The 12167-nt window shown below is 41.1% G+C and overlaps 1 protein-coding gene across 1 annotated transcript; it reads left to right on the plus strand.

Annotated features, from left to right (window-relative positions):
* The first annotated feature begins 406 nt into the window (after positions 1-406).
* On the plus strand, positions 407-11964 carry LOC311036388 (uncharacterized protein). The gene is made up of 19 exons (XM_084045034.1): positions 407-544; positions 1796-1922; positions 2276-2412; positions 2975-3150; positions 3317-3512; positions 4118-4356; positions 4574-4659; positions 4876-4937; positions 5258-5496; positions 5917-6106; positions 6524-6586; positions 6729-6849; positions 7155-7296; positions 7387-7539; positions 7823-7985; positions 8586-9547; positions 10174-10306; positions 10489-10558; positions 10730-11964. Exons 2-19 carry the CDS (start codon positions 1796-1798, stop codon positions 11062-11064), a joined length of 3594 nt encoding a protein of 1197 aa, XP_083901160.1. The 5' UTR covers positions 407-544; the 3' UTR covers positions 11065-11964.
* The last annotated feature ends 203 nt before the right edge of the window (positions 11965-12167 follow it).

Genomic DNA, 12167 nt, shown 5'->3' on the forward strand with positions numbered 1-12167 from the left:
GCCATTCCCCCCTTCGTTTACTTCCTGTTTACATTGTCTGTAATTCCGGATTTCACCGGATGCGTTCCATCACTACCGCCCATTGGGAATTTCCAACAGAATCCGGCACAGACGGGATTAAAACACATATCTATAGAAAGAATACGTGCTAATTTAGAACACATGGTTCCTAATATTGAGTTAACATCCGGAGCTACGGGGTCAGCACTTTATATATTTTTGTTTGTACATGTACGGAGAAGTACGGGCTTTCCGCGCGGATGTTCAGTGATAATTGGGGAGATACGAAAGTAAAAGTCAGACTCGATAAAATACATCATAGTCTTGATCCAAGGCTACCTCCACACCACCTGGTGGCGCTCTGCTGTTTTCCAAAAAGCGGAAAGACAGCACCGGAAGTTGGTAGGGGGTTAGGCTTTGCAACAGCTTTCACAACTTTTGTTATAACCGCGACGTTCCTTTTAGGTATCAATTAGTTATCTTATTCATTGGTTAGGGTGAATAATATTCAAATTAACATACGGCACGACTGACTATTTGCAAGGTTTGTGGTTTTTGAACAAAATCCTCTTTGAATAACGACGCTAGCGACGGAGTGGCTGTTAGATAAATGCTATCGGTGTTTCACCAGTTTTTGTCTCCCGACTGTCGGGTGACGTTATTTAGGTTATAGAGGTGGATGTAGGGCTGTCACGATTAAGTTGACGATTAATTGTCATACAAATAATTGCGCTTAACGATTTAATTGTGTTTTTGGCATTGACCATTGGAACATATGAATCAAAATATATTTTCTGTTTGCCTCTTAGGCTTTGTAATAAAAAACATCCACTGGGCATATAACATATATATAATGACAAATAACTTAAAATATACAAATATTTGACTGACATATTTAATAATTTTATACAAAAAATAGGGGAAATAGCAGATCTACAAGCTTACAATGCGTGCGTTGTAAGCTTGTAGATCTGCTATTTCTGCTTAATTTTTTTTGACTATTATAACGATTATGCAAAATAATTGCGATTATCTCAAATAATTGTGATAGACTATTATGTAATATTGTAACAGGCCTAGGTGATAGCCACTTTATCAATTCAAGACAGCTTAACAAATTAAACGTTTTGTGTTTGCTCGTTTATGAAATAAATCTATTTGTTAATATTAAAAAATATAGTTATTTTAACCACTTAACCCCCAGCATCCATATTGGGGAAAGCCTTCGCAGAAAATAGCTGATCGACAAGCTTACAACGCCTTGCCTTGTCGAAATGCTATTTTGCAAAAGCTTTCCCCAAAATAACAGAAAATAGAAAATACACTGGAATAGAGCTCTGAGGGACTCCGCTCAACCACAATGGGGTTTAAGTAGTACATTTTCCTTTTTGCTGTCGTATTTGCCAATCCTGCTGAATTGCACGATATACTTTATAGGAATAATCTTAAAAATGTGTCCTACTCATATTATATGGTCGATGTATCATTTTTGATATGTGCATTGTGCTCAGATCACAGGTTGTCAAAGTGGGGGACGCCAGGGGTCGGGTTAGTGGAATGGAGTCAATGGACATGGAAATGAAAAATTAAATATAATGTTTTAAATATAATATGAAAATAGCAGATCTACAAGCTAGGGGTTGCAACAGAGACTATGGGGGTCCTTGGCATTGGAAAAGTTTGTGAATTCCTGTGCTACATTAGATTATATGCACTCAGCAATGCTGATTGTTTTTGGCACATCTCTCTGACCCTCTTGCTCTATTAATCTGTTTTCCCTTTTTTGCATGTCTAGATGCCAGGGTTTGACTTCCTGGATCGGGTAGAGCAGTATGTCCGCACAGGAACCTTCCCTCCTGAGGTTGATACAAAGGCGGCCAGGCATGTCGTCAAGAGAGCCAGCAAACAGTTCATTTATAAAGGTATGTAAGACAATGAAGCCCTGGCTTTTATGTCCTCATCATTTCTTTATCATTTGACCACATGAACCCTACCGTTCCTTTTCTGGGCATGTCATAATAGGGGAACATGGCAGATCTATGAGCTTGTAGATCTTTCAGTGACAATATTTGAGGTAGAGGTTAAAATTGGGGTACAAGGATAGAGCCCTGGGGGACCCTGGTCATTGAACTATATAGGGTTTAATTCATTAGAAATTATTGACATTACATTGATAAAGGTTATTTTGAAGTGTGTGAGCTACATAGTTGGATTTTGCTTTGAAATGCCGTGACCTCTGTCTGTCTGTCTGTCTGTCTGTCTGTCTGTCTGTCAGATAAGCGACTGTGGAAGTCATTTAAAGGTCGTCTCCTGAAAGTGGTCAGGAGTGAAGAGGAGATGGTAGAGATCCTGACACGTTACCATGAAGACAACGACCACGCCGGCCTACAGAAGATGGTCAAACAGATATTGGTGAGGTTCATGATTAATATAATAATAATTATTATAATGATCTGTCTGGATAGTGACAGGTATTGGTGCACTTACTAGACAATGGCAAATAATAATATTTCATGTTATTATGATTATTATTATTATCATTATAAAAAAATAATTCCTTGACAGTACATAGCACCACATTCATCCTACATAAACTGCTTCCCACCCGCTACACAATCCCACCTGGTTACACTAATCTACACAGACCACGTACAACACTCACAGTGCCCAGGGGTAAAAAGAAAAGAGTGGAAAAAATAAATAAATGTATATATGTTGACACTTCTGCAGTAGCCAGAATACAATACTTCAATGAAACATCAGTTCAACCTTTGAGGGAATTCAGATTCAAAATATGACAAATGGTTTCCAGAATGGTTATCATAATTGTAATGAATTTTGTGTAAAAGACAATTAGTCTTTTTTTGGTTCAGGTACTCCTTATTAAAGATGAATTCACCGGGTAAAAACACTTCTCTCATTGTATTGTCAAGAGTGCGTTATGTTGTAAATGACTGTGTGATTTCCTGTCCAGTCTCTGTACTTCTGGAGTAGTGTCACCGAGGCGGTGAAGGGCTGGTTGATGAAGTGTCCCCAGTGTCGGGTGAGGGCTCAGCTACATAAGACAGTCGGACCTCACAGACAGCAGTGTCTGGCATACTGCTGTGACAGCAACAGCTGGAACAACCCAGAATCTGTCACCTTTTACAGGTACGCTAACTAACTAACTTTCTTTTGTATCAAATGAATTTAAGACGTCTTTAGTTCCTCTGTTTTGCCCAGAAGTTGTTCAGTTTTGAGTTTCAGCTTTTCTTGTTCAGAATTTGTTAACCTTCACTTCAGATTAAGTTAATTTGCCTGTGTGCCTCTCTACCAGGTTTCCCAAAGACCCAGAGCTCCGGGACAAATGGCTCTCTGTGGCTCAGAGAGACAAAGGCTCCTTGCGTACTCTGTCCTGTCTCTGCGCCAAACACTTTGACGCTTCCTGTTTTCTGGTCGACACCGAGGGTCAAGTGACTCTGAAACCAGACGCTGTTCCAACCATCGTGGCTGCCACTTTACAGGAGGATGAGGTACATACAGTACATGCCTGTTAGGACTGGCTAGTGGGTAATTTGTGTGGTCTGCTGCTGGGATGAATATAGACAAATTCTGTTCTCAAAACCAGAAACAAATAATTGTGCTACACCAAATAGAGTCTGCCTCCCTCTTTTCCTGTTTTGATAATTTGTGAAACCAATAAAAAGGTGTGAAACAATTTTGTGTGATTTGAGGTCAGAATAATGATTCATACCTACTCAGTAACGATGCAAGTCGAGAACCAATACCCAAATGCAAATGCATTCTCACTCCTCGCATAGGCTACACAGCAAGCAACACAGCATTTTGGCTTCAGTAGCTGCTGCTGCCAGTATCCCATCTTCACACAACAATGCCTCAGCCACGTCGAAGAAGAGAAAGATACTCGTTCAAAGCAAAGTGTGAAGTTGATCAGTCAAACGGTGCCCGAGTTTTGCCCAGGACAGACAGACGGACAGTCAGATACAGTCAGGAAGACAGAGACAGATTTTGTGAATTTGTAGATAGATTCTCATTCAGGAAAAGATTTAATTGATAATATGTTAGTTACAGTACCTGCTGCTATTAGTCCATAATGGTCTGTGTTGTTTGTTTCTAGCTGCCCATTGCTGCAGAGGAGGACTCCCTCCAGATCTCCTCCCTGGAGGAACTCATCGCTGCCTCGGATGCTGCAGAAACCATAGAAACCACAGAACGCCCTGAACCCAGAATGGATCTTCCAGAACACCAGTATGCCTTCCCTCCTCCAGAGAATAACAGAACCATGCAGTTGGGGCAGCAGACTGGCTTGAGGAAGACCTCGGAACCATGCTTCGTTATGTACGACAACATAGAGAGGTAACTGAGTACTCAAAATGCTGAAACCAATACTACTATGATATGATCAGTTATGTCATGACCATGAACCTTTTGACCCAAAAGTTATTCATCTCTTGGCGGTAGTAGACCGAGTATTACCAATATCTGGTCAACAGCCAGAAGGGGCGAAAACACAATAAGTAAAAATCAAATCATGTGGACCTTTTTTTTTTAATTCTCATGTTGTCACTTACAGGTATCTGAAACACGGAATCATACCTCAGCAAACGAAGAGTCATACTTTTATCCTTAGAAGAGCTTCCAGGCGCTTTGGTGTGATCAGTAAGGAAACACACACACACACACACACACACACACACACACACACACACACACACACACACACACACACACACACACACTTGTTAATTGTTGTTGATGTTCAATCACTGACCTGGTATCAGTTAACATTGAAACGATTAGATCTATCTATCCCTAACCCAAGATTAATTAAAGAGCTAGTTTAAAATGACTGTTAATTGATCATCTGTGTTTCAGACGGAGTGTTGATGTACACAAAGGTCTCCCCTCCTGTTAAAGTCCTACGCAGCAGAGATGAGGTACAATCGTACAGTTATTACATTTCCTTTTTAAACTGTTGATCATCTGTTCATCCTGGGATGTGTTCTCTATACAGCAACACCTTGCTTCATGTTTGCACAGGTTTTAGTCAAGCATGTATAAATTAATGTTCCTTGAAAGATTGGTTAGGATGATGAGGATGATGATGGTGATCTCATCAGCCACATAACGCTTTACAAAGAATAAAAAATGGAAAAGTAAACAAACAAAAAAAATTGTAAAACCATCAGAAGTAATAAAAATACATGTGAAAAACAATCTAACAAACGCACCAATCGTATCATTTGTTTGTTTCTAGGTAATAGCGGTCATGCGTCATTTCCATGACAACCAGGGTCACCGGGGTCAGGGTATGTGTCATCGGTCCATCGTGAAGCAGTTCTACTGGGCCACGCTGAGCCGAGACCTGGCCACCTGGGTCTCCACCTGTGACACCTGCATCAACAGACCCAAGAAGAGACGTTTCAGATGTAGCGTCTACAACTGTACCAACTACTCTGGACCCATAGAGAGAGGACTGGGCATGACCTTCCACAAGTATGGGACATCCTCATCGTCATCACAAAACAATTTGTTGCTGTCGGGCAGAAACCTATTATCTTTTTGTGTTTTTTTGTAATACTACAGAGTCACACAAAAGTATCAAAAGTAGCAGATCTTTAACGGTAAAGTAACGGTTTCCACCTGACAGACAAATTATTTTGATTAGTGATTAATCTGTCAATTAGTATGCAATACATTTAGACAATATTATTATTGTCATTGTAAAATTCATGGTAAATGCTCATCAGAAGTTATCTGGACCCAAACATACGTCTTTTATTTTTCATATTCTTTTATTTCAATTTTTTATAAATATTTGTATTAGTATCACGTAAAGTTGACATTTTGACAAGTTGGCAGTTACACATTTTTTTCCTTTTCTCCCCTCCCCACTGACCTGTGTTTTATTTGTAGGTTTCCTGTTGACAACCCTACTCTGTTGACTCGCTGGCTGAGGAACCTGGGTCGACCACACTGGCATCCTAGTCTCTGGTCCTCTGTGTGTTCATCTCATTTTACAGAGGACTGCTTCGACCGCAGCGAGGGAGAGGTTTGCCTCCATCCAGATTCTGTTCCCTCACTGTTCATCTACAGTGACCCTGTGGTGAGGAGACAACACCTGATTATTATTCATATATTTAAGATTTGTATTAATTTCATGCTGGAGAGAGAGACTGTAGACTAGTAGCTAAAGGGGAAGATTATGCCGATTCAAAGCCACAGAGTGGCAATAAGGTCTGTAATGTACCAGTATGATATGCGCACAACAACAACAAAAAACAATTGATTTGTGAAAGTCACATTCATAAAGCATTCATAAGCCACTCGAGTCAGAACTGTCCTTACTTCATTCGCAAGGCACCAAATTCAGAGAACCATGCCAGGCAGGCATGACTTCAGAACTGCAGCATATATGAACTTCCTCTGTTGCACCAGACAACATACCGTAATCAGTTTACAGATAAAGCCATGATCAAAACAGACTTACACCTCAGGAATGACTGTAACCATGCTCCTGCAGAACCAAGCCAGAATCACCCCAACCCAGCCGGCTCCACTGGAAGCAGTCACGACCCAAGACCAGGTACTGACCCGTTGTTTACTAGTTAACAGGTTTTAATCCTGTTAATCAGCTGCTGCAGAGAAGCTATTTATCAGCTAAAGCACAGCTACAGTAAATGCCACAAGACATTTTGTTGCCTTATTTTCCTTTGTTATTTGAGCAGATATTCTTTGCTAAGTATGATGCGGTGGAGCGTTACCTTCGTAGAGGGCACTACCCTCCAGGACTGAACGGTGTGGAAAAAAACACCTTGCGAAGATTTGCCAAGAGCTTTATCATCAAAGGTACAAAGAAAATCTAATGGAAACAAACTTAAATGAGCAAATAATTGAACTACTGTCTTAATAATATCAAGAATGGTAGAAGCGTGGTGCACCCTGGTGGTCCAACCAGATACTGTAATATTGTTTTTATTTAGGCATTAGAATCAGAATCAATTATTAGAGGAGTGTAGCATTGCTGCGTTTAACTCATGTTGATATGAAAATTCAAACTAGTCATATCTTGTAAGTGCCGTTTTATTTCGTTGGACAGACCAGATGTTTCATTTTTTTCCTGACGTGTGATAATAATGTGTTCTTGCATCCAGATGATGAGCTGCATATTGTTCGAGGAAATCGCGTTCGTCGTGTTCTGAGGAACAGAGAGGAGGTGGAGATGGCGTTGGTTAGTTACCATGACGAACTAAACCACCTTGACCTTGATAAATGCATCCGCCTGCTCAACGAGAGGTAACGCTAACTGTTGTAGATTAAGTAGTTGCAAACCTCCGCCATGGAGGCAGCTTGGACTTAATCCCTAAAGTGTTGTGGTTTTTTCAGGTGTTTCTGGAAGACAATGAGACCAGATGTGGTCCGCTGGATCGACAACTGTTCTCAATGTTCTGCTAAAAAGGTCAAGAAGATAGAACCTCAACAAGACCCCAAACAGAGTCTGGGTTCCCCACAGATCCCTTCTGACTCCCTTGCCAACAGGTACAGTATGGGTGGAGAACAGAGAGGGTATGTGTATTGATCTAGTTATTTAGCCACTTGAACCTTAGCATTCCTATTCGGGGGCCAACACATTCTACAAATTTAGCAGATCTACAAGCTCTTGTAGATTGGCTAAGATATTTGGTGTAGAGGGAAAAGAGGTGGAGGCCTAGCATACACCTCTGGGGGACTTTGGTCAATGAATATAGGGCTTAAGTGGTTAAGACGCTTGAGACATTTAATCAAGAATACTCACAATTTCCCTTTCTCTTCATCCGGACAGTGACTATGATGATGATGACGACGACGACGACGATGACGACGACGACGACAACAACAACGATGATGATGATGACGAAGATAGTTATGAAGAAGACGATGATGAGGAGGAAGAGGAGGAGGAGGAGGAGGGTGATGTCAGAAAGCACCAATCAAAGAGCAGAATGGTTTGACAGTTTCTCTGCTCCTTCCACACGCACACGCACACACACACACACACACACACACACACACACACACACACACACACACACACACACACACACACACAATTGACCAGGGCTTTTTGTGTTATCCTTTTAACAATCATTGTAAACTGTACGTCTGTACAAATTGCAAACTGTTAAATGGATTCCTGGCTAATAAGCCAAACATGCCTTAATGCATTATAATTGCCCCTAAATGTAAAATTAAAAACACCTTAAATATTTTGATTAAATATTGCTTTGATGCTCATATTAACCGTACAAAGTATTAAGTTGTTTTTCATTAGCACATACAGTACATTCCATAGGGCTGGACCACAGATGGACAAATGACATCATCAACTTGCGACGGGAGCGGTCCCTATTGAGTGAAAGACGTACTATTTCTAAAATAAATAAAATATTTAAGGTGTTTTTCATTTAATTTTTTTTGTTACATAGGGCAAATATAATCTATAAGGCATATAAGGCTCATTAGCCAGGGATCCTTTAAATAAAATATTCAGTCAAAAAACAAAAGCTCTCTTAAGTTTGATGTATTATTATTATTATCTCCAACAGACTGAGCAGACTTCAGGAGATATCCCTGCGCCCTCCCCCTCCCAACCTGAAATCTCTATCACCTCCACACAAGAAACCTCCATGCAGCCTCAACCACCAAGCTCCACCCCTTCCCAGTCCGAAGACGCCACCATCACCACTCCCTCCCAGACAGAAACACCCGACATCCAACTCGCAACCATCAACTGCACCGACGAGACCGAAGCACCTCCTTCCCCCTCCTCCCCGTCAACTCCTCCCAGCTCTCTGATTTGGGTGGTTCGGAGAGTCTCCACGCAGCCTGTCAGCCCCTCACAGCCCCAAATCCAGACCGAGGAGAACGAATCTGAGAGTCAAAGCGGCACCGAGCCCCAGAGCCCAGTCCACTTCGAGATCATTTCCCAGACTCAAATACAGACACAAGCCGACCCGATCCATGAGCAGACAAGTGAGTGTGAAGTTCAGGCTCAGGACCAGAGCGACGCTCCTGATCAGCAACCCCTCCAGTTCCACTTCATAACCCATCCTCAAACCGAGTATGAGACAAACTCCCAGCCACAACCTGAGGTCCAAACGGAGGTGAGCGTGACTGAAACTCAGGATCAAAGCCCTGCCCACATACATGCCCACATACAACCTCAACCCAGTCTTCAAGCTGAATTCACGCCCAGAGCCCCGCCACAGGCAACCCCAAAACGCAGCTCTCAAACACTACCACAGAAGAAGAGAAACGGCGCATCTAAACCAAAAGCCAGTACCCAAAAAGCTAAACTCCAGACCTCAAAAGCAAAACAAACTCAAACCCAGGTCAGCAGCGGGGCCCAGGCCAAGAAGAGAAAAGGTCCAGAGACAAAGTCACCAGCTAAGAGAAATAAGTCTGGTTCTGTGTTGGAATCAGCTGGGTCCCAGAAAACCAAACCGTGGACCGTCTCCAAGTCTGTCTGGACAGACACCATCAAGAGGCTAAAAACCGAGGAGAATAGGTGTGTAAATATATAGAAGTATACAACAGTTAGTGAATTTGGGTCGAGTAATTTGATAGGGCAAGAGGCATTCCATGAGTGCTGATACACAGTACAGCAGCTCTGGAGCTTGTTACATTTTGTTGATGACATATCACTCTGCTATGTATATATGGTAATATACAATTACTAAAAAAGTAGTTATTTAATAATTGACAACATTATAAACTCTTTACTCATTACTCAAAAGCAATATCACTACACATTGCAGACCATCAACACAATCTTTAATTAATTTATAAATTCCACTGTGCTGTTCTATTATACTAGTATTCTCATATTTCACATATTCCTTGCTGCTACAGAGACCCACAGACAAACAGCCACAGTAGAACTAAATTCTTTAGCTTTATTGTGTTAATATATACTATATTTTCTGTATCATTGTACACATTTGAATTCAGGGAAATCACTTAAACCCTACTCATAATTGTTAAAAAATATCTGATATTTAGATATCATATTCTTTAAGATTTCTGACCATTTTCACCAATAATGACATGCCCAAAATAGGGAAGTCATGTTGAAGGTTGTTAAATAGATTAAATAATCCATATCTTTGTGTGTCTGTCCATTTGTCTGTGTAGAGACCAACCAGTTGACCTAGAACCTATAAGGGAGGTTAAGGTGCAGCAGGCCAGGGTGATGGTGCAGCACTGTACTCAGGCAAGGGTGAAGGTGAAACCGGCTGTGGATGGAGCAGAGGCTCAGTGGGCAGAGGTATACAATACAATCACTAAAACTTCAACTCATGGAATTTGATGTGGTTGGTGTCTCTCTGTCTAGACATCTGTCAGTCTGTCCATTCAGAATCTGTTTGTAATCTCTAGACAGGAGCGCCAAACTTCAATCGTTTTCATGTCCACTTCATGTCTTCTGTGTCCTATACCCTTTGTCCTCAGATCCAAGAGGGAATGGTGGTCTATGTGTGTTTCTTCCAGGGAGCCACAGAGGACATTGTTAAAGAGATGGGTAAGATAATAAAAAAAATCCAAGCTGACTTAAATAAAAAGAAACCGCATATGATGACGTATAAATGACCCAGAAGTTGTTGTATTTCATTGAGTGGTTACAGCTAACGTAAATAAATACCAGTAGTACTAAAGAAGTTCTTAACAAGTCAAATCATATTCCATTCAACAGCCAACACTCTGATGAAAGCCAAGTTGTTCCGGAACACCTTGAAGCGTCCGTCTTCTGTTCTAGAACTCCCGGGCAGCGTTCTGCTGATTCCACAGGACTCGCTGGTCGGAGAACAGCAGCTCCTCAAGAGAAAGCGGCTCCAGTACGACAAGGCATGTGCGATGTGGTGGGGTGCTCAGCTGTACGCCAAGCTGGTCTCTGCCTGCAAGAACATAGTGGAGAAGCATGCGTCCACATCAGCGCTGGGGATCACCGTAGAACATGGGACCTATGGTCAGAAACAGGAGATAGTCCTGACCTCCTCAGAACCACTCACACACCTACTGGAATTTTAGATGTCTGAAAGACAGCCGTGATGGTGTTACACAAAAACTGGTGACCTATGGAATTCTGTGATGCCACAGGGTCTAGATTGAGCATTTTCAGCAAATCCTTCGTTTACTAATCCAGCACAAAACTAGCTGAGCTGGGTCACAATGTGAATATGTGATAATACAGAATTCAATAGGTCATTGAAAAAATGGGACATTCACCTTTGCAACAGTAATGCATTATGTTCGCATGAACATAAAAACATGCCTGATTATAATAGAGCCGTGTAAGTAGAGGGTTACATGGTATTCATAATTTATTCACACGGTGCAGAGCCACAGGACACCCTACTGTATATAAAATATAACATTTCAGGGTGCACTTAGTCAAGAATCTGTATAAATGCATGTATACTGGGTTTAGTTTTACACCAGGGTGGCAGTGGCCCAGGAGATAGCGTGGTGTCCTGGAATCAAAAGGTTCCCTGTTCGATCCCAGATTATCCCGTCAATGTGTCAAAAGTGTCCTTGAGCAAGACGCTGAACCCCTAACTGCTCCCCAAGTGCTAATCAACAGCTGCCCACTGCTTCTAATTAAGATACACAGTAAAATCCCCAGTGTTCATTTATCTATGGACAAATGGACCGGTCGAAAATGTACACTGAGGATTTTACTGTGTGAGTTTAAATGCATGGGACACGTTAAAAGTACTGTATTTACAAATTCACTTGGCCAATGAAGGTTTCTTTACCTTCCCCACCAGGAGTTTCCCTGAATAATTTAGTTTCAAGATGTCATTACACCATGTAAATTAATTTAAGTGAATATCGGATAGAGTTTTTGCCCTTTCACTTTTTTTTTTAAATATAGGAATGCATAAGTGTTTGTGTTAAACATGATGCCTGATAATAAACCGATGTATAGATACATTAAATTGTTTCATTGTATTTATAATTCATTGTCTGATTTGTGTAAAAAACGAATATAACATTCAATGCTGCAATATTGAATAGAACATGGAGTACATGATAGGAGTAAGAAAAGTACAAATAAAACTAAATGGGCCTGTTTTTCCGTTGGCATTTGACAATTGGAATAATAGAAATGCAAATGTATTGTCATGCTT

Source organism: Gymnoscopelus microlampas, assembly GCF_963454915.1.
Source record: "Gymnoscopelus microlampas genome assembly, chromosome: 20".
NCBI lineage: Eukaryota > Metazoa > Chordata > Actinopteri > Myctophiformes > Myctophidae > Gymnoscopelus > Gymnoscopelus microlampas.